This window comes from Paramormyrops kingsleyae, chromosome 6 (genome assembly GCF_048594095.1).
Source record: "Paramormyrops kingsleyae isolate MSU_618 chromosome 6, PKINGS_0.4, whole genome shotgun sequence".
Taxonomy (NCBI): domain Eukaryota; kingdom Metazoa; phylum Chordata; class Actinopteri; order Osteoglossiformes; family Mormyridae; genus Paramormyrops; species Paramormyrops kingsleyae.
In genome coordinates, this window is record NC_132802.1 from 4,574,650 (window position 1) to 4,601,957 (window position 27,308).

Here is a 27,308-nt window from a genome sequence, read left to right on the forward strand (position 1 = left end):
CCCAGAATGCCCCTCTCTGAGCCCTAAGAAGGCGGTACTGCACACGGCACACGCCAGCCTCCCAGAATGCCCCTCTCTGAGCCCTAAGAAGGCGGTACGGCACACGCCAGCCTCCCAGAATGCCCCTCTCTGAGCCCTAATAAGGCGGTATGGCACATGCCAGCCTCCCAGAATGCCCCTCTCTGAGCCCTAAGAAGGCGGTACTGCACACGGCACACGCCAGCCTCCCAGAATGCCCCTCTCTGAGCCCTAAGAAGGCGGTACTGCACACGGCACACGCCAGCCTCCCAGAATGCCCCTCTCTGAGCCCTAAGAAGGCGGTACTGCACACGGCACATGCCAGCCTCCCAGAATGCCCCTCTCTGAGCCCTAAGAAGGCGGTACTGCACACGCCAGCCTCCCAGAATGCCCCTCTCTGAGCCCTAAGAAGGCGGTACGGCACACGCCAGCCTCCCAGAATGCCCCTCTCTGAGCCCTAAGAAGGCGGTACTGCACACGCCAGCCTCCCAGAATGCCCCTCTCTGAGCCCTAAGAAGGCGGTACTGCACACGGCACACGCCAGCCTCCCAGAATGCCCCTCTCTGAGCCCTAAGAAGGCGGTACTGCACACGGCACACGCCAGCCTCCCAGAATGCCCCTCTCTGAGCCCTAATAAGGCGGTACGGCACATGCCAGCCTCCCAGAATGCCCCTCTCTGAGCCCTAAGAAGGCGGTACTGCACACGGCACACGCCAGCCTCCCAGAATGCCCCTCTCTGAGCCCTAAGAAGGCGGTACTGCACACGCCAGCCTCCCAGAATGCCCCTCTCTGAGCCCTAAGAAGGCGGTACTGCACACGGCACACGCCAGCCTCCCAGAATGCCCCTCTCTGAGCCCTAAGAAGGCGGTACTGCACACGCCAGCCTCCCAGAATGCCCCTCTCTGAGCCCTAAGAAGGCGGTACTGCACACGGCACACGCCAGCCTCCCAGAATGCCCCTCTCTGAGCCCTAAGAAGGCGGTACTGCACACGCCAGCCTCCCAGATTGCCCCTCTCTGAGCCCTAAGAAGGTCACTTAATCGTAATTGGACTTCAGAACCTGTTGGCTTGCTGCTGGGTATCAGTTACTATAGTAATAGAAAACAGGTCACCCTCTCAATACTGCTTCACTCCCCACCAACGGGCATGCATTACTGTAACATACATATATATAAATATAATATTATATATGTTATTACAATAAAAAAATTGAATTACATAAATTCTTTGCATTTGTTATGCCATTGGTTCCATATGCTTATGCAACATCTCAACATTTTCTTTTCATCCAGATTTATATTCATTTCTCGTCGAGATCTGGTATTAATAATAAGTGAGTTAACACATGTGAAATTTCACATGTGTTAAAAATAAAATACAATAAATATACAAATAAAAAGAAATCAACCAACATGAAGGGCCTATACAGAGTCTATAGAGCCCCTCATGGCAAAGCAAATATGTCTGACACAGCAGTGCATTCAGACCATTATTCTGCTTGCTAAAGCTGCCGGACAGGACACATTTAAAAAAAAAAAAAAAAAAAAAAATAATAAGTGAGTTGAACCATTTCATGAAGTCTTCTTCAGCACATCTCGAAGGTCAAGGACAAGACTCTGTGGTGGCCAATTCATGTGTGAAAATGATCCCTCCTGCACCCTGAGCCGCTCAATTCCAGTCCATTCAGTCTCGGCATTATCATCCTGCCCATGCAATTAGCAAAGTAAGAAATCCATTGATGGTATAACCTGGACATTCAGGAGATTCAGTCACTCAGCTGACTTGACTTTATCGCTGCATAACATAGCTGAGCTGTAATAATGATCCAGTCATTGGCTCTTAAGCACTTGCTGATTTAAATTTAAATGGTGGATTTTTTTTGGCCGGACAGTGTGTGTGTGTGTGTGTGTGTGTGCATATATATATATATATATATATATATATCTATATATATATATCCACTGGTCATCATATCTTCATATCTCAGCAGCTACGAAAAAGAGAACTGTCACCCATAATGTAAATAAATTGAAATTGAAATCTGTCTGGTTAGGGTTACGGCTTCCTCTGCTGCCCCCTGGAGGACAGGCTCCACCTTTGGGTCTGGTTCCTTCCAAGGTTTCCTTGCCGCTGTCACATCTGTCTTGCTCTCTGGGGTCTTTGGGCAGTGATAATGTAAAGCAATTTGAGACAATGTAATGTTGTGAAGACGCATTATATAAATAAATTTGAATTTTTTTTTTTAATTCCTGTCCACAATGCCTCAAACATATTTTACACATACAACACCACGCATTTAGTTTTCCTCGCTCTGTGATATTGAGCAAAACCTTTAAACATAATTACAAATGCATGTCCTGCTGGCCTGTTATATTTCACTCGTGTGCTATTCCGAGACTCTCGCATATCAGATACAGCGCTGGGCTCAGTGTCTCTGCCTCATCATGGGTAACGTTTGCCTCTCCCTCGTTCATTCACATGCTAACGCTAACGCTAACACGGTGGCTTGAAGTCTAGATGTGCAGCAGACGTACCTGTAATCCTTCCGATGTGATCTGGAGTTCACTCGCTACCCTGCTCCCCCTCCAGGCCCCGCCCACGTCGACAGCCCGTGGTCAACCAGGCGATGGAGCCCAGTGCCGTCCCACTCACATGCGCACGCATGTCGACGCTTGGCCCTAAGCGGTAACCTCATGTGTTGCGAGCCACAGTAATGGGATAATCTGAATGCGTTGGAGGGAATCTAAGTGAGTCCACTGAAAGGGTAAGAGAGGGTCACGCTAACTCCCATCTGCTCATCCCAGAGATGTGGAAACAGGGACAGGAGACCATGGAAACATCTGTGTTTACAGCAGTACGGCACCAATGATTATAATTATCATTATGCTTTTCGTGCACACCAAATAATATCGAAGAAGTAAACTACTTCAACCAATTCCCACAATCATTTATTCATTGCTGCATTAAGCGTGGCCCCAGAATCACAGGGCATGAGGCACTGGACCCGCCCCCCCCCCCCCCCCCCCAGGAACACACATGGCATTCCGGAAGCAGGGGGACATTAGAAGTCTAGTTAGAGTTCAGGGGCTCCTAAGTGACAGGGGCCCAAAAAGATTTGGATTGTAATTGGAATGGTAGCTGAGCTGAATCTGTTTAGCCTCGAGCAAAGGAGACTAAGGGGGGACATGATCCAGGTCTATAAGATTCTAACGGGTCTGAATGCTGTTCAGCCAAATGGCTACTTCAATATTAGTTTAAATACTAGAACTCGTGGGCATAGGTGGAAATTAGTGGGAGAACATTTTTAAATGAATTTGAGGAAGCACTTCTTTACACAGCGTGTAGTTAGAGTATGGAATAGTCTTCTTGTTAGTGTAGCGCAAGCTAAAACCCTGGGGTCCTTTAAATCAGAGCTGGATAAGATTTTAACAACTCTGAGCTGTTAGTTAAGTTCTCCCCAAACGAGCTTGATGGGCCGAATGGCCTCCTCTCGTTTGTAAATGTTCTTAGGTTCTTATGGTCTGGGTTGTGGGCACAGTGTGACACTGCAGGGGCCCAGAATCTCTCGCAGTCCCCATGTCCAGAGACTCAGATTCCCCCATAGTGCATGTTTGTAGGAGAGGACTGGAGAGCATGTGAGGAGCCAACACGAGCATAAGGAGAGCGAGTAAACATGCAGAGGCAGGACAGGAATGGAGCTCCTTCTCGACCGCTCATCTCTGACAGCAGACATCCGCTTTCCATCGACAAACCCGCTAATGTCCATGGAGATGTGAGTCATCGGCACGAGGCGGCAGATGTGCGATAAACATCCAGTCTGCTGGGTGACACGTTAGTGTCAGAGTGATGGGCTGATCTGCGAGAGATGCCAATCTGAGCGCTCCTGGGGGGCCCCAGCTCCCCCCCCCCCACCCCCCCCCCAGCTGCCATTAGGCGCTGCTCTGTTTGATAAAAACCGGTAAAAGCTGCATTATCAAATCAACAAATGGCATGCAGTCCTTCTTCTGATTGTAATTTATCCATCCATCCATTCAACTTACAGCTGCTTATTATGGGTACGGTTATAGGGCATCAATCCAGGTCTTGCATATTCATGTATATTTTTCGTTAGTTGTTATTTCATGCTTTTGCTTATACATCTAATGCATGCAAGTGTGAAGAAAAGACGCAGACAAGCCTGTAGGAGGAGGGGCGGGCATTTCGCCGACTGGAGTGGGGGTCACTCTTGGTAGATTTCACTGACCAAGGAGAGGGTCCACCTTGCTAGATTTTGCTAACAGGGGGTGGGAATCTAGCTAGTAATTACACTTTCTGGTAACATACCTAAAAGATTGGGTTGAGGGGGTGTGCCTGGATTTAGAACAGGGGTGGAAAATAAAACAGCAGTATGATATTACAAATTACCCCCCCCCCAGGAATATCAGCAAACACTGTGTCTTTACAGTAGTTAGAAGGGAGGAAGTGGGCATCTGGTTGCCATGTAAGATCACAGAGTACCATCTGCGTGACAGGGTGCGGTAATGCTCTACATTAACTGCACCTTCATTATGCCTTTATAATGCATTCATAGAGCATTCAAAAGCAGCATGTAAGTATACATAACATCCTAACATCCCTTAACAGCTTTAATATACATTAATAACAAACATTATATGATGATAACAAACATTATAATCACATAATCTTTGTTATTAATGTGTATTACAGCTATTAAGCATATTAGGATGTTATGTATACTTACATGCTGCTTATGAATGCTCTATGAATGCATTATGAAAGTGCAGGTGATGTAAAGCGTTACCCTGGATACTTTGCTGTATTTCACCCTTAGACTTAATTTCTACAAAGTTGCCCTTTGTGCTACTGATTTGCGCAGCTTGTCTTATGTCAGGGATGACGGTGATTTGAATCACCCCCCCTGCGCCTACAGCTATATCACACTAGTTTCTGATCACTCAGTTGGAAGCTCAGCCTAGCTGCAATTGTGACTGAGTTGGCTCCTTTGTAGCTCTATGTTTTGGCAGGGGGGGGCGGGGTTTGGGGGGTGCTTCTCTGGGTTATGACTCTGCAGCCATGACTGGAAGGTGACTGATTAAATCCCATCACTGGGTCTTGAGCTGCTGACTCTGTGCTGTGACCCCATAACCTGCTCCCATGTGACTCATGGAGAACGAGACGGGATTGGCCCATAATTTTGGACCAAAGCTGTGTGTCTTAAGCATGTTTATTTTACCTGTAAAATGTCTTAATGGTTTGATCTGGCACAAATGTTTGTTTTGGGTGGTTTGGGAACACCTTCAGAGTGATGCGTCTAAATAAAGACGGTGACAACAGGTTCCTGTTGTGCAGTGCAGTCTGTTTCCTCACGTGAGACAACATTTTGCCTGTTGGGATGGATAAATACCCGATAAATTCCCTAGGGGAAGGTAATTTCTCATAGATTATATGACCGGCTATTTCACCCGCCCACATCAATTATCAGTCAGCTATTTTTCCCATATCAAATGATTGGCAGGTTATTGTGGACAATCCTGCGGTCACCAGCAGCTTGATGCATGTATTTCTGGCATCGCCGACAGCAGCTACGCGGCACCAAATTACATTATTTGTCATTCTGACAAAAGATAGAAGCAGGCGCTCAGACAAATAGCCGTCATGAGTTCCCTCGTGGGACGTAGCATTAAGCATAATGGTGAAACACATTAGCATGAATGCTGAACCAACCTGTATATCATTTGGGACATTTCAGTTTTCATTAGGTACATGATTTGTAAGGGTAAGCAGTCATTTGTTTAACAAGCAGTCATCCAATAGCATCTATTTGTTTTGTGACAAGTAGACCCTGCTAACAATTTTTTGTTCTAGGAATGTTTATTGAACATTACAATTAAATAATGGAAACGTTCAAAGTGTCCAGTGTTCCTGATGCTGATCCCAGTATGCTATCCCACTACTACAACAAGGGGCAGTGCTAGAGATATTGGGCCCCCCAGTCCAGACCAATCCAGCCATTTTCCAAATTTTCTAGCCCCCCTGTCACTCAGGGGCCTTGGAATTCTCCTAATTTTCCCCCACCTTATGCCCCCCCTGATTACAAGTACTACTGTAACAAAGGCTGACAATATAAAAGCATGCACAGGGCATGATGGAGAAGGTGTAACACTGTTTACACCACAAAGGTCATGGGTTAAAGGCTGGATGGTCTGTTGGCAATAAATGCATATAGCACTTCTGTGAAACAGTATTTTATTACAAAACAATATTTTTAAACATTGATTGTGTTTAAAGGATGTTCAGCTAATGTTCTCATGCTGACACTGACAGAACCTTTGTTAAAATTTTAAGCACGGCAATAACGTTCCTTTAATGTTACAGTAAGAACGTTCTTTGCCAATTTTGAGAAGACCTTCACAGAACGGTAGCTGAAGTTCTGGGGACGTTCCCTGTTAGTTGGGAAGCTGTCGGTGCTGTTGTTGACAATGCACATTATTCATAAACGACGGCCTAAGTCACTTCCGGTCCTGCTGGTGGGGGTTAGGTCCGCTTAGGGGTGTCACTGCCCAGCCTGGAGCAGAAGTGCCCCCCCCCCCACACCCCCAACAGCCAAGTGCACATGGGGGACTGGCAAATGCTAGAGCAGAAGGTTATCCTGGGCTTTTTCTGCCATGCTGCCTTTGAAGTTGAGCCAGGGCGCGTTCGCCAGCCCTCGGACCCAACAGCGACCTGGCAGCCCAGCCAGACTCTACGGTTCACAGCATCCAGCCCGCAGAGGAAGCCAAGACCACTGGCCCTGCTCCTGTATCCCTGAACCACAGAGGGCTCGATTATCTGATAACAGGGCCTGGTGGTATCCGAATTCTCACCTGCGGTGTTGGTAGTGTAATGCCTTCTTACCAGCCTCAACCTCATGCTCCATGTGAGATTCACCCTAATTTTACTGCTGAAACACACTCGGCTGCAGCCTTTGTTGGAGATACAGGGCTGCCTTATTCCATATCCTGTACTGTAGTCAAGCTCCGTCCTGCATTCGATATTTAAGCAGAGGTAGAAAATGTGCTACAACTCTACACAAAGCGAGCAACGTGATGTCGATTCTGAAGCAAGAAAGGTCACCTATATTGCTCACGTTCATCTTAAAGCTGCATAACAAGACAACTCTAAAAATGTGTCTCTGAATGCAATAGCAGGGTGTGCAGGAAACTATAAAAATATTGTTTTCCCTTTGAAACATGTCAGCATAAGGATCATTCTGTGCTACATCCTATGTGCTATCAAATTCTCTTTTAAATCAGTATCTTCGCTAGCTTCAGTTAAATTAATTAGCTGCAGTGTGTGGTGCAGAAGGCTAACAGAGACAGACTAATTTCTCCTTCCGTTGACTAGTTTGGCTCTGAAAAGAGGTATTTTCTTTCCTTTTCACACTAGCACAGCACACAAAAAAATGGCAAAAACTATACTATATATAGTCATAAACTATATTCCAAATTCATATTCTTGAAAAACAAGGGAAAGTCATGGTCGGGGTGGATGGAAATGTGCCGATCGAAATGCTAGCTGGAGGATAAGCATTTGAGCCTCCGCTTAACGGGGACAGTGTTCTTTAGACACTATCTGATGCCTCCCAACGACTCACCACCACCCATCTTATTGCACCTCCAGGATAACTATCTGGGTCCCAATGATTCCATCGTAGATGTTTAACATCCATCACCATGGCAACAGAGCTGCACTGCCTCTTTTGTCGGACTCCGCGCCATGGAACAAAGGGACGCCGGAGCCGGAGAGGAAGGCAGACTCAGTGTGACCACCGCTTATGGCTGCTCATCACACCGTACTGGCAATCTGTACAAGTGTGTGTCGAATCGGATTCCCTGGGGTTGGCAGGCATCCCATCCTGCTCTGCTAGGGCTGGAGAATAATGGAAGAGCCCCCCACCCCTGCCGTCTGGAGCGTCCTTTTGTACCAGGGGAGCTCGCAAAAGCAGCGAGCATCATCAGCCTTCCCAGACCGATTTAGAAACTAGATGGACATTCCCTTCCGAATGGAGACTCCTCCCCCCCCCCCAAGCACACACTCGCCCGCACACACATGCAGAGATGCACACGCACACACGCGCATGCACACACGCGCATGCACACACGCGCATGCACACACGAATGCGCACACCCACACGCATACGCAGACAGTCTCCCCTCCTGCGCCACACCCCCCACGCTCTGCCTGCCCCCGGTCTTTCCCACTCCCCGCTCTGCTGACTTGTTTACCTCTGCGCCCGTCCCCCTCCCTCCCTCCCTCCCCCCCCCCCTCCCTCCCTCCCTCCGCTGGCAGCACGGCGTCGCCCCGCCCCTAACTCCTTCAAAAGCGGCAGGCAGTGATGCGATCCCAAGCGCTCGCTACATGATCTCGCAGAAAACGGTGTCCGGGTGCAGCTCCCTGTGCCTGAAGCCCCCGCTCCGCCGCTAGATCGTAATCTCTGGGGATGGAAAGAATGCGTCAGCCTGGGAATTGATTCTCCTTCCTCCACTCGCTCCCCCTCCCCCCCTTCCCCTTTCCTAATCTCCCCCTAACCCTAACCCCCCTCATCCCCATCCACCCGAATCCCCTCTTCCTCTTCCCTCCGATTCCCCCCCCCCCTCGACAATGTTGCCATGTGTTCGCTGGCTCCAGTCACTCCTCGCTCTGCTCTCCTCCACCATGCCGACCTGGGGGCAAAACAGCTGCCCGAGCCGCTGCCTGTGCCCGGACCCCCACACCGTCAACTGCAGCGGCCGTGAGCTGAGCAGCCTGCCGGACCCCCTCCCCCTGGATGTCCGCCGCCTCGTGCTCTCCGACAACTCCATAACCGGGATCCCCTCCGACTTCCTGATCCTCTACAGCGACCTGGTCCACCTGGACCTCCGTAACAACCTGCTGTCGCGCATCGAGCCCGGCACGCTCAGCACCTCCTCCCGGCTCGTCTTCCTGGACCTCAGCTGCAACAACCTGACGGAGATCCCGCCGGGGACGTTCGGCGAGTCGCGCAGCCTCATCAAGCTACGCCTAGGGAACAACTCGCTCCTGAGCAAGGTGAGCGAGGATGCCTTCAAGGGCCTGACGTCCCTGTGGGAACTCGAGCTGCAGGGGAACGCCCTGTCCTGCCTGGATGTCCGGGTGCTGAGCCGCCTCCCCTCGCTGCGGCGGGTCCGTCTGGAGGGGAACCCCTGGGTGTGTAACTGCAGCTTCATCAAACTGTTCACATGGCTGTCTGAGAACACGCTGAAGCTTCCTACAGGTAAGCCTCTTACGTGTCTGTCCTGCAGCCCGCCGGACCCCTAACCTGCTGCCCCCCCGGGAGTGTCATCCTAGATTACTCTGGCTTGTTTGCCGTGTGAAGGGGCTCGTTCCCAAAGCTCAGGGTTTCCTCGTTCTTTGAATCGAATGAAAACCCCATCCCTGCACCCCCAGCACTTTCTCGGGAGATGCTCTGCTGCGGGGGGGGGGCCCGATCCGGCATCCCCCATGCATCTCCAAACCCTGCCCTCGTGTGTAAATCACCCACCCCCCATCAGCAGAGCGATCCCTTCCCCCGGAGTCACCCACTGGTGTGCAATGTGGGGGATCAGCTGCTTTGGGGGGGGGCAGTGTTTATCTGCCTGGGTGCCCGGGCAGCGGCATGGGCGCGGGGGTCTCAGACCCTGCCCGTGTCCTGCTGCTGGAAGTCGCCGCTTACAGGAGGACAGAAGCAGGACGACACCCGCTCTCTCACTTTCCCTGCCTCTACTCACAAGCAGCAGCACAACTGTTATCTTTACACGGCCGTGCCTAATTTAGATTTCCAACATTTATTCTGACAGATGGGAAGTTGGATAAAAACACAGGAGACTCATATCGCGGTGGTGAGACGTGGAATGAAAGATTGTAATTCTGTGCTCAGCAAAGCGTCTAACGGCACGGTGGCACATGTCCACACCGGCACGATTCTAAGGCGTCTGTTAGTGAAAGGAGTTTTTTATCGGAATAAAAATTTGAGAGGACAGTTAATATAACCGCTGGAGAAATCAAGCTTTCCTGTTAGTCAGTATAAACGTCTCATTAAACGACTGCGTTTTACTTACCAAGTTCTGAAGTGAAAGATTCCTCTTGCTAATTTGGCTTTCTTCAAACTCAACGACTCTTTCTCTCTCTTTCTCTCTCTCTCTGTCTCTCTGTCCCTTTCTCTCGTGTTCCATTTAAATCCGAAACTCCTTATTAATATATTGAAGCGAGGGGCCCTGAGAGGAACAGGGTTCAGTAACTCTGGCTCTAGGACGAGGTCTCAGGACGTAATTTGCGTTTTGTCACTCCCGTGACATGCCATGCTGTATAAATGAGCATATAATCGTTATCTAAATCACATTGGAAAAAGCTGTCTAAGCACCTAATGACAGCACAGCATAACAAAAGGATGCGTGAATAACTGTGGGAGTTTTTTTCGATAATGCATTAGACTAGTGTCATAACATTGTGGGAAAAAAAACACTAAGTCTAATATAAAGCTATTTTCAAATTAGGGATTCTGCTTTAGCCTAAATTTAATTTCATGGCTATTTATTCTCTGGTATCCTGCCTGCAGATGGACTCAGTTTATTACCAGTATGAGGGTAACATGAGCAGAGAACAACACCAGGATGCAGATGGGATCGATACAAACTGAGCCGGGTGTTTTAATCGTGCTCAAAGAAAGAGGAAACAATTAGCCATAACTGACTAATAAGAAACTGGACTCCTGCTCCACACCCTATTGCGTAATAGGCTGTGTGCTTTAATCATGCTCAAAATAACAGGGAAAAAAGTCACATGATTGAAGATATTTGACTTTCAACAAACCCGCCTCCTGTCTGACACTCCATTGTCCCGCAATGTGCTGTAGTGCGATGCGCAGGAGCTGTTGCGTGCGCATGTTTGATCCTCTGTGTAAAAAGCACTGTCAGGGGAAGACTGAAGCTTAATGAGATCAAGAAGGAAGCTCTCCAAGAGCCATGACAAGCGTGCAGTCAGGCAAGGTGTGTGAAGAACGTTTGGGATGCACACCAGGCCGAAGACTGACAGGGCGAGACCTTAAACTCCACACTTCACTCCAGCAGCTGCCAGGCTTAAGCTGATCTGTTTCCACTGATTAATATTTCAGATTTTGCTTTAAAAAATAACTAGGAAATTAATAACGTGAAACACAAGGATGGTTTAAAGTAAACAATACAATCAATTTCTTACCCGAAGAGACTGAATTCTCTTGTTTGGTGGGTTATACTGCTGGATATGTTACCTGGACTATTTAAGCTGAGTACCTGCTGAGTCAGAGATCCTTCTGGTACTGGAAGAGGGAACCTTAAATTAGGTTCCATTTTCTTTAAAGTCTGAGGCATATTCCCTCGCTCGTTCCTCCTGGGTCTCGGCAAAGACGTGTGAGAATCAAACTCAAGTTGCAAAGAAGCGTTCCAGCGCGTCCGCATGGTGCGAGGACACACAGAGACAAGCTTTTAAGAAGTGCGACTCATTGTGTCATTCTTTGTAATGTCGACCAAAATGCATGTTGTTGCCAAAGAACAGGGAGAACATAAAGTATGGTAAGAGCAAACCTCGACCAGAACGCCAGACGTGCCCAGCGGAGACCATTAAAATATGTAAAGCAGTTTATAGAAGCCGATATTTGTGTCAGCAATGGGCTTAGAGTTATATAACATGTTCCTACACATAACAGTAAAATATAGGCACCCTCTGATCTAAAGAAGCCTCCCTCTCTACATCTGCATCCACTGGTCACTAGTCTTATAATCATTAGAGTTAACAGATTCAAGATGACAGTACAACGAGATTCATTTCAGGTGCCTGAGTTTATATTTTGACACAAATTAATATCGCTCTGTTTTTGGTGGAAAATGTAAAATAGCCATAAAAAGCACATGAAACGCATTGTGACGTCTCACTCGCGATGAAAATTGTCTAACGGGCTACAGGCACAGTCCGTGATGAACAGTAATGATCGATTGTAGAGCTGCGGAGTTCATTTTATTCATAAAATAAAACACTTCTCAATAATGGGCAATATCATGCAGTTTGGCGAGGAGTGAAGGGCAGACTGTACCAGTGCATGTGTGCGTGAGCGAGTAACATAAACACACAGGTCCATGAAAGGGTGTCTTGACATGGCTGGACATGCGTATCAGAGCACTGACCTTGGTCAGGTTCCAAAGCATGAGATTACACTGGGGTTTATATTAGATGACAAGGGCTATGTAACAGATTGGATGTCCTTGCCTCATGTTAAAGGGGCAGCTTACAGAATGCTGATGCAGGGGAGGTGGGCATGTTGCACTCTTCCCAGTGTCATGCAGTGTGTCGGTTCAGTGAGTAGGCAGTCATTTGCTCAAGGTGGACCGCACTGCAGTACATTGAGTGATTATTATCCAGTTAACCAGTGTAGGTCACACCAAATCTGGAGTCTAATCCCTGACGTTGAGTGCATAAGGCAGGGCCACCTTGGATGGGATGGGATACCCTGGAAGTTTCCGGAGCCCTGGAACAGCTGAAATATTTTCAGGGGTCCCAGAATTTCTAGGTATGCCCCCTGATCACAGGGCACACATATTCACACATTATAGGCAATTTAGAAATGCCAATTTACTAGTTTTTTAATTGCATTTCTTAAGTAAAAAAAAAAAAACAAATAGAATAACTATACTAGTAATCAGAGTGGGAAAGTTTGTGTTCAGAAAATTCAAATCCAGACCAATATTTTGTTTCAGCCAACTAGTTGAGTACTCTGTGAATAGTTGGTTTCAACTGGTTGGTTGAAACAAAATCATGGTCTGGATTTGTACTTTCTGCACCTGAACTTTCCACTTCTGCCAATAATCACAAGAACTTCTGAATTAAAAGCACCGGAGTGCATGGATACCCTACACACTACTGTGCAAAAGTCTTAGACAGTTTTAGATAAATTTTGAAACTGTTTATCTGGGTAGTCAGTGTATAGTTGCTCAGAATAAAACACAATTTAAAATTAGAATACAAGTGTGTGTGGGTTTTCACTGCAACTCTAATTAGATTACTAATTAGAGGACTGATTGGCTGAAGAGTCCTCACACCTGGGTTCGAACAGCTGACCTAAAGGTTACCCCAAAACCCTGCACACACACCGGCCCTTTACCCCCCCCCCAAGGAAGACAAAGAATAAAGGCAAAATAAATTCACAAGAATTTCTTATTTGCTCCAGATATCTCGTTGGACGACTAGATGAACATCGGTTTGGTCCCCAACCCTCTCCTCAGGGGGTCCTCAGCCATTCCATGTATTTGTTAAAATTCAGCATCAACTCAATTAATTAATTAGTGGAATTAGTTAACTCAATGAGGCATTGATCAGTCATACATAGTGGAAAAGTCAGCAAAGACTTGTCTGTATTGGATGGTTGCTGTAAATACTGCAATGGCTTTAGGGGACCTTTCTGAATGACTCAGCATTGACAGACATAATTTCATAGTTTTACACCAACATGAAGATCATTTTAACATAATTTTCTTATGTTAAGACTTTTGCACACTGTTGATGTATGTTACGTACTGTATATAATGACGAATATTATGGATTGCTAATCTAAAAGTCACTGCTTCAAATACCTGGAGGAAGATTTCTGAGGTACCAATAAATTATTCTGGTACAATAACTCATTTGAAGAAGCAATAGATGCATTGCAATCTATTGCCAGTTATGCGATTAAATGTTAAACGATTTCAAGGGCCAGTCAGCTTGAGATGTACCTCAAGAACATTGATGGTTAAAAGCTGTAGAAGCGGATGAATCTCCTGCCTTATACATCGGAATGCTTGCTGTAATGACAGTGAGTAAGCAATCCCCATCTTTAACCTGTTTCCCCATCGTTATGGATTTTTTTAGCTTGCAGTGTCATTATTTAAATCCACGGTTCTTTGTTGTGTCATCCCTTTGAATCAAATTCTCACCTGGAGCTTTTTCTGGTCCGGTGTGGTTGCACCATGTGTTTTAAATGTGATTCATCACATCTGCTGAATAATTGTGCTGAATATTAAGTCACATTTTCATTCAGCAGAAGTCTCTTTTTTTTTTAGGTTTGTTGGACGTTTATTTCAAGCTGCTCCTTTCAGTGACCGAGAAGCAGAATATCCTATTTTCTAGTCTGTCCGTGTTTGGTTCTCAGTGGTTAGAATCCGTGCACTAATAAAAGACAGCTCAGATTAAAATAAATAGCTGGAAGATTCAATAGCTGAATTTGAAGACATAGATATGCTCACATCACTCAGATCAAAATGTATTTATAGTGGATGGCTATTTACATGCAGGATGTTCTGGTTATTTATGAAGGGAATTAAAAACACTCAGGTAGAGAATATAAGGGCAAAAAGTAAGATGTCCCCACAAACTCTTTATAAAGGTCAATGGTAAAGATTGACGGAAGCAATAAAAATATGAAGGGCAGATGAGGGCCGCTGTAGCTGCTGGAAGCAGGTGCTGGCCGTGCAGCAGATGGCCTCGCACCAGGGTACCGACATATATCGCCGTCTAGCTTTGCAGGGGGGCGGGGCTTATATTAAGCCAATCGGAAAAGAGAACTGCTGGGGCAAACACAGCTGAGGAAATACGGCATAGGTGTGTCAACCTCATTTTAAAAACTGGGAGAATAATTCCGTGCAGCAGCGTGGCCCGAGATAAACCCGTGTGCTTGTGTACATGGTGGTTCTCTTATAGATGGCTAATCCCTCTGTTCTTGGACCGGCTATTTATTGGTCATTTATCTCCACATGTGAACATTGTTTCATTTCTACAGCCAGTGGGCTCCATAAGAAACAAAGCCCTGCTCCAGTTTCTTCCCATCCTTGCAGGAACTAGTAGGTGGGATTTGCAGAAGAAGTGGGCGTGTCTTAAATGGCTATTTGACTAGTTACTCATCTTTACTTTTTGTTTTCAGTAGGCAGAGGTGTTGGCTGCAGCTCCCGGTGTGCAGGATGAGTCTTGCTGTGTCGCATTGGGGGGGGGGGGGGGCATTACAGCTCACAGTCTTTGGGCTGTGGACTCAAATCTAGCCCAGCATTGTATGTATATCCTGATGACTCAGTAGTTTTGCTACAGATGATTCCTAGTTTCATAGTTACTGTCCTAGTTTCATTACAAGAGAGGATATTCCTCCTAATATCTGATTTTATCATTTTCTGTTTTCTTCTTTGAAGATGGATACAGTGATAGACTGACATAATACAATTGTATTACTCCTTGTAGCGTTTTCATTTAAGTCACTGACTTTCTCCTTTTTCCCACATATATTCTGCATTTCAGATGAAGTACCACGGTCAAGCGTGTAACAGCATCTCCTGTAGGGTTTTCTGCCATCAATCACGTGGCCACAGGTAGAATGACCTGATTTCCAAAGTTTTTACAGCAGATGGAAACACCCATAAAATGTCTCTGCATGGTGTTGCATAGAAAATAAGCATGACAATACGATACACACTATAGTATGTGACAATACGATACACACTATAGTATGTGACAATACGATACACACTATAGTATGTGACAATACGATACACACTATAGTATGTGACAATACGATACACACTATAGTATGTGACAATACGATACACACTATAGTATGTGACAATACGATACACACTATAGTATGTGACAATACGATACACACTATAGTATGTGACAATACGATACACACTATAGTATGTGACAATACGATACACACTATAGTATGTGACAATACGATACACACTATAGTATGTGACAATACGATACACACTATAGTATGTGACAATACGATACACACTATAGTATGTGGCAATACGATACACACTATAGTATGTGGCAATACGATACACACTATAGTATGTGACAATACGATACACACTATAGTATGTGACAATACGATACACACTATAGTATGTGACAATACGATACACACTATAGTATGTGACAATACGATACACACTATAGTATGTGACAATACGATACACACTATAGTATGTGACATGCTGTCTTATTTCTACTCAGATTTAATCAAACCACTGTAAATATAGCTGCACTTCATTTTTGTTAATTAAACCAATTAGTAGAATAATTGCATTTCAGTAAGGCAACTCCCTTTTTTCTATAACAAATAATGACGTGATCTCTGTATGAGCACACGCTTATCCTTCTTCTCTCTGAAAAATTATGCAATTATACCCTCCTGACGTGCGCATGTGATTGGTAATATTTTGAGACCGACAGCAATTGCAGTCAGGCAGAGGTAGCTGTTTGAAATAGCTTTCAGTCTACCTCAAATTTCTTGCATAAACTATTTAGGAGGTTAACCAGTGTAAACATGATACAGAGCTGTCTGCAGTGCTCTTGGGTTAAGGATGAACAAATGCTATACATAATTCAAGGCGACACTGAACCGGATCCCAGTGACAACATACCTCTGCCTGTAGCCACTGCAAGCTCAGTAGCAGGACCACCTCCTACAGTGAAGCCAGAACTGGATACGGCAGCAGTGGCGTTTTAGCCGGAGCCTAATGTGGTGTGATAATCAGCGATGATGGCAGCGTTTGCGGAGGAAACCCCGCCAGCAGGAGGCGGCGTAAATGATCGGGGGCACAATGTTTTTGGGACCTGAGCTTGTGTTTACAAGGTTCTAAATGATAATCCCACCATGGGTCAGGTATGTGTTCTCCACACGGAATTTCACCAATGATCACCTGGGTTCAAAACGTTCTTCTGTACTCTATGCTTTAAGCCGTGATAAAACAGACATACCAGGAATCAAATAGATGAATAAAAAAATGATGGGATTTAAGAATAAGTAAGAATATGAAAGCTGTTTATGTAATAAATGTTTGATATCAATCTGTCCAGCAGAGGACACAAGGCCGGGGTCCACCATGGGTGGGATGGCAGGTAAATGTTGCAGTCTTAATTATAATGCTAGTATAAATAGATTGTCACAAGACCTAAAAATAGCAAAGGACATGCCCTCTGTATGTGTGTATATTTGACTTAAACCCCCCTAACTGGTATCAGCCCCTGCGGTCACCCCCGCCACACTAAGAGGACATCCATGTGCAGAGAACTACGGGGGAGGTTTAAGTCACCGGATCCCCTGCCGGTGGAAAACCCCTCCTGGTCTGCCTGACTCATCCGAGCCCCCCGCCCCCGTCCCCTGCTGATACACAAAGCACTGCCGATGACGTCAAACAGCTTTTGGCAGTCAGTGGTAGCCTGTGTTTGAAACAGTCCTCAAAATAGCACAGAACACCATGCTGATAATAGGGTCTTAGTCAAACACCGAACATTACCCGTGCTAAAGGTGTTTGTAGAACTGCGATCATAACTGCCCTTCATGCTTTTACGGGTGACGTGCTTTTATCTTTTAGTTTTGTTTCGCTCCATGTGTCTTTGGAGCACGACGGCCTCCCTGCCTGCTTTTTTGAAGACAGTCTCCATTTTGACTGGGCTGCAAGGTCGTGCTGTTTTTGCTGGAGGAGATGCTGCAATCGCATGCCTGTTTTCCCCAAAACCACGACTCCCACTCAGTCAATCGTCTCTCGCTTTCTTCCTTCGTTCCAGTTCGCAGGGTTGTCAACTTTGATCCGCTGGCTGGAGTGAGATTTTCTATTCAAGACAAGTCTGCACACACATGCACACGCATTCATATGTATGTAACAGTTTTATTACCTTGTAAATAGACTGCAGGGTTTTTGCAAACTACCGCAACACTCTTGTTGTAGCTAATTTTAGGTTTATAATGGATTAATATAGATTTGCATTAAGATTTCTTGTGTGAACGGGAGTCTGAAAGCGTCAGCCTCACAAAGAGGATTAAGAATCCTGAGTATGATAATACAGTGTGTCAACTAAAGTAAATACAGTCTATTCTTTTATTCTATTGTTAAAACACTGAATTTCATTTTACCTGTAAGAGCCTAGTAAGTGATCATAATGTGAATATCCTACAGTATATAACTTCTCAGGAAAAAATAATGACTTTGTGTCATTTAAGGCTGTTGTGTGCTTGTTAAACTCATTTGCATTTGACTGAAGGTGAGTGTCTGTATCTGGTCTCTCACGGTTTTGTCCTTCCTCCGAGCCAAAACTGAAGCTGTTATCAAACTGGAAATTTAAACAAACAGCTCATTGATATACAGAGCAATGGGGGCAACAGGGGAATTTCAAGCCAGATCTTATTTAAAAATTACTCCAGTGATGTAAACGGAGCACAGTGAGACTTCTTATTAAAGTTCTAATCTCCAAAAAAGAACCAAATCAATTTCAGAAATAAATTATACACTTGCACACATGGTCTTGCGTCATGTGTTCCTGTCATTCAGGAATAAATAGCGTTTAAACTGCTGAGTGACCTTTTATTAGAGGGGGTTGGGCGCCAATCACATGGACGACGTCTTTAAACCAGAAACTACGGCTTTGCCTGAATTGTTTGGCTGATGTAAATAATGATGCTTATTCTTAATAACAAAAAGCCAAGGAAAATAATTTATAATTGCAATACACATGCAAAATTCGCAGCACAATATTGACAGAAGTATTAACGTGGGCTATTTTTGATGTGTATTAATAGTGACTACTTTTTTGGTTCATCCATCCATCACTCCATTTCTCCATCCATTTTCTGTACACGCTTGTCCTATTCATGGTCACGGGGTATCCAGAGCCTATGGGCACAAGGCAGGGAACAACCCAGGACGGGGCACCAACCCATTGCAGCGTTTTGAGTTTCCTTAAATTCAATTCATCTTGAAAATGAATTGTAAAAGTTAAATTAGTCAGTGTTACCTCCAGTGCTGGGGTCCCACATTGCTATTCGTACACACAGCACATCACTGTTTAAACACCAAGGTTCACCAAGTCTCCTCAGTTTCCCCAAGCTCCTCTCCTTACCCTGGTGTAAATAGTTACATCAGGCCCAGGCAGACAGCAGCTCCTCAATAATTACTGATGCAATTCAGGTTAACTGCCTTGCTCAAGGGTAAAACGACCCAGCCCAGCCCGAGACATGAAGGCTAACCTTTCCAGTCAAATGCCAGCGTCATTAACCGCCATGCAGCCTGCTTCCCCCAAGAACACGCCATGAGAAAATCAGGTTTCCCTCAGTCAGGTGATCCGACCCCCCCGACTTGGGTTATTTTGGTAAAGGCGGTGTTGCTGGAGTGACCACTTTGCCTTCCTCTCTCTCTCTCTGATTCAGCTTTCAAAGAAACAGATAACACTCATTTCTTGTGCATTTGCTTGTTTGTACTTTTAATATGTATGCTTACTCTGCATGTAACTATATTGCTTTCTGTCTGCCTGCTCCTTCCAGTAGAATCTGGGCTGTATGACTCTCAGTATACAGTAGAGTGAGATAATAGTCCTGAATTTAGTCACGATCTTCTATCCATCTGTCTATTTTCTGTAACCGCTTGTCCTTTTCATGGGTGCTGGGGGCCCAGAGCCTAAGGGCACAAGGCAGGGAACAACCCAGGATGGGGCGCCAACCCATCACAGGGCACAAGGCAGGGAACAACCCAGGATGGGGCGCCAACCCATCACAGGGCACAAGGCAGGGAATAACCCAGGATGGGGCGCCAACCCATCACAGGGCACAAGGCAGGGAACAACCCAGGATGGGACGCCAACCCATCACAGGGCACAGTCACACACCTATGGCCAATATGGAGACCAGTTAACTTCAGCATGTTTTTGGACTGTGGGGGGAATCCAGAGTACGCAGAGAAAACCCCACGACGGCATGGGGAGAACATGCAAACTCCACACACACATGGAGCCATGGTGGGGACTCGAACCCTGACGAGGCAACAGTGCGAAGCTCTACATCACAGCGCTGCCTCTTCTCACAGGGGATGCTTTTTACGGTGAACTGTGCAATCCACAAGTTTTGCTTGTTTCTTTTTCGTCAGTTTTATCAAAGACAAATTACAAGTCAACTGCGGCAAACTGCAAAGCCCCCCCCCCCCCCCCCGGGGACTCAAACATTGAGGCTATTTGCCAAAACCATAGCAATTAGCACCCAGTAACTTTTCCCATTTGCAGGGCTGGTTTGTTGATTAGCTATTGTTACACCGGCATAGAAAGTCATTAGAAAGGATGAGTACATGCTTTTACAACACCGCTAATGAAAAGCAGGTAATACCTCACTGAATTGTCACAGTGTATATAATTTGGCTATAATAACATGGGCACACACACAGGCTAAAAGACCAATAACCCTTCCATACACGATACACAAAAACAAAGAATGACTGTATCTGCTGCTCATGAAAAACTATCACATGAATAAAAACTGAATATAAAGCACATGAATCAAACCCACAGGTGAATTAAATTAACCAGCAACTTGATATAATTACTTGTTTACAATTTATCTTGAATGAAAAAAAAGATAAGAGGGCTGGTTTGTCCATGTGAGCAGCCATGCAGGTAGTAGAAGAACATCACATGAGTCCAAAATAGCAAGAACGTGTCGGACATTTCAGAAGAGGAGAGATTGAATAGCCCATTTTGGTATTTCCCTCCCCCCCCAGGCACATTAAGAAAGGCTTAGACACAATCTAATGTGTTCCTGCTCCCATTCAGCTGGGTCACCTGATGTTCAGCTACTGTTACTGTTTACATTAATCTTAATTCGCAGTGTGAGCAGCATCTTACGTTGTTGCTTGAACCCCATGGCTGTAGATGTACACTATTGAGGTATCTAGGAAACAGCTGCATCAACGGGTTATATAGCTAAACGGAATGTTCTTTAATTTTCTTGAGCTCTAAATTTGTTGGAAACTAATAAGGCAGTTTGAAGAAAACCACAGTCGCATCCACCAATCAGCCATGGCATTAAAACCACCTGCCTAATTTTGTGTAGATCCCCCTCGTGCTGTAAAAACAGCTCTGACCTGTGAAGGCATGGACTCTACAAGACCATTGGAGGTGTCCTGTGGTATCTGGCACCAAGACATTAGCAGCAGATCCTGTGAGTCCTGTAAGTTGTGAGATGGGGTCTCCATGGATCGGACTTGTTTGAACATCACATCTCACAGATTCTCAATCGGATTGAGATCCGGGGAATCTGGAGGCTAAATCAACACCTTGATCTCTTTTGCATGTTCCTCAAACCCATTCCTGAACAGAATGCACTATCCTGCTTAAAGAGGCCACTGCCATTGGGGAATACTGTTGCCATGAAGAGGTGTAGTTGGTCTGCAACAATGTTTAGGTAGGTGGTAGGTGTCAAACTGACATCCACATGAATGCCAGGACCCAAGGTTTCCCAGAACATTGCCCAGAGCATCACTCTGCCTCCGCTGGCTTGCCTTCTTCCCACAAGACCTGCCATTTCAGAGATGCTCAGACCTAGTTGTCCTTATCCAGATCCTTATACTTGCCCAATCTTCCTGCTTCTAACATATCAATGTTATTCACTTCACCTCCCAGTGGTTTTAATATTATGGCTGATTGCTGTGTTCTTTACTAAACAATTCTAGGTGTTACTGCAAATAAAATGCTGAGACGGACCCCCGGAGTCAGCATCAAACTGCCCCATGGTAAATAGTAAATACCAACTCAACAGTGACAGTATGCAGATTGGTCTTATGGAACTTCCTTGCCTATAGAAATGTTTCTCTCTCCAAAGTGACCCTGTGTGTAAAGGCAGTTCAGCAGGGGGTCCCCTTGTGCTCGTCAGAGCACAGAGAAAAAATCCACCAGCCTCTACTGAGCTGTCCCAGTCCGTGGCACAAGGTCAGTGTCATGCAGCGTTTCAGAGGTTACTCCTGTTACTGGCTTTGGTGCTTGTGGGCCGTCCGTCTCCACGCTGTCACGGCAACATCTGCCGCACAGTCTCACATCGCCGCTGTTGGCCTGACAGTCTGAGGGGGGCCGGTGGGGCGCGGTCGCCGGTGGGGCGCGGTCGCCGGTGGGGCGCGGTCGCCGGTAGGGCGCGTTCCCCGTGCTGTGATCTCGCCATCTGCCTACACAACTCGTGACGCTCTATCAGCATTCGCGTCTCACAAAATAGAACTTTAACATAATGCTTAAAAGAAGAGCAATAACAATATTGGTTAACCATAACTCCGTTTGGGAACATCGTAGACTGTAAAGTACACTTTTCTGTTGAGATGTGCTTGTGGATGTGATGTGTGGGCCAGAATTATCACAGTTATGACAAATATAATATAAATGACATATAATAACAATTAAGAACTGTTATAATAACTATTTAGATCTGATGACTAGTGTCCGAGGTGAAGAGGCTCTGATCCCTCACAAGGGACCCCCTATAGGACAGAAAATATTAGGGGTCACCATCTTGACAACTTTTGCCAACCCATCCCCCCCCCCCCCCCCGAAGACCTCTGACATAATTTGGTCACTGTTGACAACCCATGAGGTACGGCTGTTTTGTAGACCACTGACTGTCCTTCTTTTGCTTTATGTGGTGCTTCACATTGAATTAAACAGAAGGGTGATTGACAGTGAAAGGTGATTCTACCCCCTGCGATGTGCAAAGCCTTGCTAGACCCAAAGACTGACTGAAAGCCTGTGAAAGTGAAGCACTTTATTCCTTAAGTTTCCTTAAAAATTCTACAGTTTAATCCTTTCGCCCTGGTACCCTGCCCCCCCCCCCCCCCACACTGATGTGTCTCCTTACCCCATCCCACTGTAGGCATGAAGGGCATAGAGTGCATAATCTCCAAGAATGAGAACCGGACAGACCTCAGCAGGCTCTCCAAGGAGAGCTTCCAGAAGTGTCGCGTGACCCCCATGGATTACATCATCGTCATCTTCTCCGGTGTAGCAGTCTTAGTGGCCGGCATTGTGGCCAGCTTCTTCCTGGCCACCACGGCCCACTGTTGTCAGCGCTGGAGTGAGACCAACAAGGGTGACAATGACGAGAACGATGCCTGAGATGGGGACACATCCGCAGAGTTGCCCCTGTCCTACCCACAGAACCTTCGACCCTGATGCAGAGGACTGGGTGAGGCTGTGAAAGAGGAACCCACAACATGTGAATCGCACCCGATGCACTGAGGGCTTTGTCTGCACAGACAGGTGTGTTCCATTTTGGGCAATTAGGTACGTGTAGAAGGAGACTACACAATGTAGAGAAGGTATTTAGGTTCCTTTGGCCGGTTTGAGATCTTTCACATTTTTTTTTTTTTTGAAAATAAACAATTTATCCAGGCCTTACCGCAAAAACTGCCAGGGAGAGATTACCTGAAATCCCAAAAACGTCCTGCGATTCCTCACAATTTAGCGATAGACAATGAAAAGTCATTGGAGCTCATCTATAAAGTAAGCACCAGCTTCTAAAGTAAGCCTGCAATCCAGAAACACTTCGCAGAATCATTTAGTGACATGCGAGTGTTTAGTGAGTTGGAAAATGCTGATAGTCAGAGACCAAGTGTGGTTTTCTAATAGGCATTGCAGGTGACTTTGTAGTGGAGGAAAAGTTTCCAAAGAGTGCCAGATTTTATAGTATATGTTTATCTTTATTTTCTTGACAAAACTACCTCTTCTTTTCTCCTTAAAAATGTTTAGTAAAAGTGATAATCTAATATAATTAGTCACAGATTAGAAATCTGTCCCATTAAAATGTGTCTAGAGTTTTTCATCGCATAAATTAAAAATACAAAATATCAAATTAAAAAGAAAAAAGTGTCTGTTCATTACTAAATGTACTGTAAAATCAATCATTTAAAGTATATGCTTAAAGCAGATATGCCTAAAACATCTGGTCCAATTTAGTGAGCGATTTCTTTGATGTGCAGAAATGTTTGACTGTTTAGTGTCATGCATTCATAAGATGAATCGAAACAATGCTTTTTGGCTACTTTCTGTGCTGTTATTTTATTAAGAAAACAATGGTGGCGATGGGGAGGAGGTGGGTTGTTAGGCTGCATCCTAATTCAGGCGCTGCATCTTTCAAAGGCGGCATTCGAAGACCTAATGTGTGACAGTGGTGTGACACGGCCATCCCTTGTTGGCTACAAATGCAGCCTAGACATGCTTTATTATTATACCGAGATCCCAGGATTCACTGCATGAACTGTATTGAAGGGTACAGCCAGGGTTCGAATTACAAAGTGGCTTTCGGGGGAGCCGTATTTACCGATCCTCCCTGACTGACTTTAACGCTTTTGGTGCATGTTCGGGCATTTAAAAGAATAGGTTTACAGTAAACCTATTGTTTACTTAGTAAACCGTTTACTTCAAAACGCAAGCGTCAGTCAGTGTTCACTGACATGGTTTGATTTTTTTTATTTTTTTTTTTATTTAACGTAATTTTGAAAAGACAGAAGCCAGCGTTTTTTCATTATTCTACATTAAGATTTCAGTGAGATATAAACTGAAATAGACGCGAAAAGTACGCTGTACAATGCACTCGAACCCAGAAGGTTAAAGCACGTGAGCAGAGCAATATTAGGACCATAAGACGCAGGGACTTTTTCCCCCCACTTCTGGGGGAAAAAAAGTGCGTCTTATGGTCCGAAAAATACGGTAATTTCAGTGCAGAGCCGCCACGCATGGATGGTCACAGCAGGAGACAGCGGAAAATAGTGTTCGGAAATAGTAATGTAATGAGCGAATAAACACACAACATTGACACATTTTTAATATCATTTATTTCAGGAACCTTAATGTACAGAAAATCAAAATCTATATGCGACACAAAAAATGGAGAGTGTTTTAGAGCTCCCCCTAAATGTCTCAAAGTAGGCTTTCAGGGGAGCCCAGGTCCTTTTCAGGGGAGCCGAGCTCCCCTTAGCTCCCCCGTAATTCGAACCCTGGGTACAGCCTACAAAGGCTACACAGATATTATCCTTTGAAGGATGCAGCACCTGAATTTTTACACAGCCTTACAGTGGCTGGGTTTAGATGGGGATTTTTGGGGTTACACATGCTCCAGGAAGGGAATCGGCTTGGCCGAATATCTTTGGTTGGAAAAATGTCCTTTGTGTTGAGAACTTTGAGTTACTGAGTTTAACACTGTGTTCTGTGTCGTTTACTTGTGGTATTTCACATAGAAACCGTACCGACAGGTCTGGACTCCTAAATGACTTTGTTTATTCCTTCCAGAAAGAACAGAAGCAGCAGAGTCCTTGATTTCCAAAGAGTATGTTTGTTAGTTCTATTCTAAGGGGTCTTCAGCAGCTAATGGTGTCTCTGTGACATTGATTCTCGCTTGGGTGTATCTGAAGCCCCACTGTCACATGACTGGCGTCTAATCTGGCTTTATAGGAGGAGAAGGCCAAGCTCCAGTTCAGGATGACAGCTCTACATTTGTCAAAACTTCTTCATGTCTGTTTGAAGTCCCCAACTGACATACCATCTCACTACAGATTGGTCGGCAAGCCCCCAAAAATTAAGTTGTTCATAAATTATTTGCATTTAAAGAAAAACAAGGCACAAAACGTATAATAAATTCAGGTACATATATGTTGTTACTTACGCTGGTGGTGCAGCAGACCCATCATATATCTGTATCCATCATCTAAAGAGTTACAGTTCAGGTTGGCTTTCATTTCTTATTTTCACTGCTACTCTTGATTGATTTTCAATATGTCTCATATTTGCAGCATGTTCAACGGTATTACTGTACCTGACTTTTGGTCATGCATGTGCTACTTTAAATCCTTTTTTTGCACAACATTTTCAGATGGGGTGTGGATCCATGCGCATGAAACCGTGCTCTTGAAATGTTTCTTCTTCTTCCAAGATTAAAATTAGCAATATTTAAGGGTTAAAAAGTGATCCCGTTCACCTGAGTAAGGTGATCAGTCTGTTTCAGAGGTGGATAGTTCGGGTCCAGAAACGAAACAAAATCTTGGTCTGGATTTTTACCTTCTAGACCTGAACTATCCACCTCTGATGAGACAGACTGATTTTGAGGATTAAACTATAGCTTAATGTTCAGAAGAAACAGCAATGGTTAGCAGTTAGTCTGGTGACTATGTAGCAAGGCAGGAGTTCCAAGAAGGGTCTTGTCCTTGTGTAAAGGCTCGCTTTGGATGAAGTAGTCCGCTAATCTTATGACAGTAATGATAATCGTTATTCAAGGAAAGCTGGTGGTTAACAGCTAGAGTAGTAACAGGAGAAAGAAGGCTTTGTATAATCATTTCCCTTTGGGTAAAATCAGACAGTGATCCCACCCACTGTGGGTCTCAGAACCTCATTTTTTTCACAGCATGGAGTGAGGAGGGGCTGTTTTTTTTCACAATGTTTACAGTCTATTGCTTCTCTGATGCTCATGCTCAAAGCTGCTCTCAGTTTTCCATCCTATTGTACAGGTGGATATTTCATTGGAACAACTGAAACTAAGATTATAGGATTTCACTTAACTATTCCCCAAAACACTAAGCCACAATCCCCTTTCCACCACTCTTTCTTAATAAAAAAAAAATCAAAATCAACTATTGAAAAAAAATCAATATAACATTCATCAGGTTTAGTGCTCTGCTAGAGAATGTTCTGAATGCTGGAATCAGCTTTGATGCTTCAGATGGCCAGATTAACAGAGAATCTACAAAACAACATAGTGACACATTAACATTGGAAGGCACTTTTTCCTGAAAACAAGGGGACTTAAGTGTGATTATACAGCTGCAAATCTGACAAGGAAAATAGATTTCTGTTCAGATCCAACTAAACAGCACACAAAGTCCTGAATTTAATCTCTGGATTATTGCTTTAGTGATTCTGGAATTAGTTCTTTGTAGAACCCGAATAAAGTATTTTATTTTTTATGTTAATAGTGAAATGCCATTTGCTGGAAAATGCTCTTAAAATCCTACGTGCAGTGCAATTTGCTAACCTTGCTCTCTGAAATAACTACATTTTGAGTATGTCCTGTATGTGAATATCATTTTACAATAATAATACTGTTGAAAGAAAAGTTATTAACCTTTTATACTTATATATTCCACTTTATACCAAAATAAAATTCTTTCTTGCTGAGGCAAATATATGTCCTAATAACTATGCTATGAACATAATGAACACTGTAAAATGGTGGTATACATGTATATGTATATGCATAGTTATAAAATTCAAAATGACAAAAATAAATTTTTTCAAGATATTTCATTGTCTGTTGTGTTTCTGATAAAGGCAAACGGGAAATGTAAATGGATCATAACACGATATTTACATGGTACACAGTAACTCATTCTGCCACAAATACATTGTGAAACACTCTTAGTCATTTCACAGTTACTGTTACTATCACAAACACAGTAAACAGCCTGG

General features: G+C 44.8%; 1 protein-coding gene across 1 annotated transcript; it reads left to right on the plus strand.

Moving 5' to 3' along the window:
- Positions 1 to 8,362: 8,362 nt before the first annotated feature.
- Positions 8,363 to 27,141, plus strand: LOC111859148 (leucine-rich repeat-containing protein 38-like). The gene is made up of 2 exons (XM_023841606.2): positions 8,363 to 9,288; positions 22,726 to 27,141. Exons 1-2 carry the CDS (start codon positions 8,658 to 8,660, stop codon positions 22,965 to 22,967), a joined length of 873 nt encoding a protein of 290 aa, XP_023697374.1. The 5' UTR covers positions 8,363 to 8,657; the 3' UTR covers positions 22,968 to 27,141.
- The last annotated feature ends 167 nt before the right edge of the window (positions 27,142 to 27,308 follow it).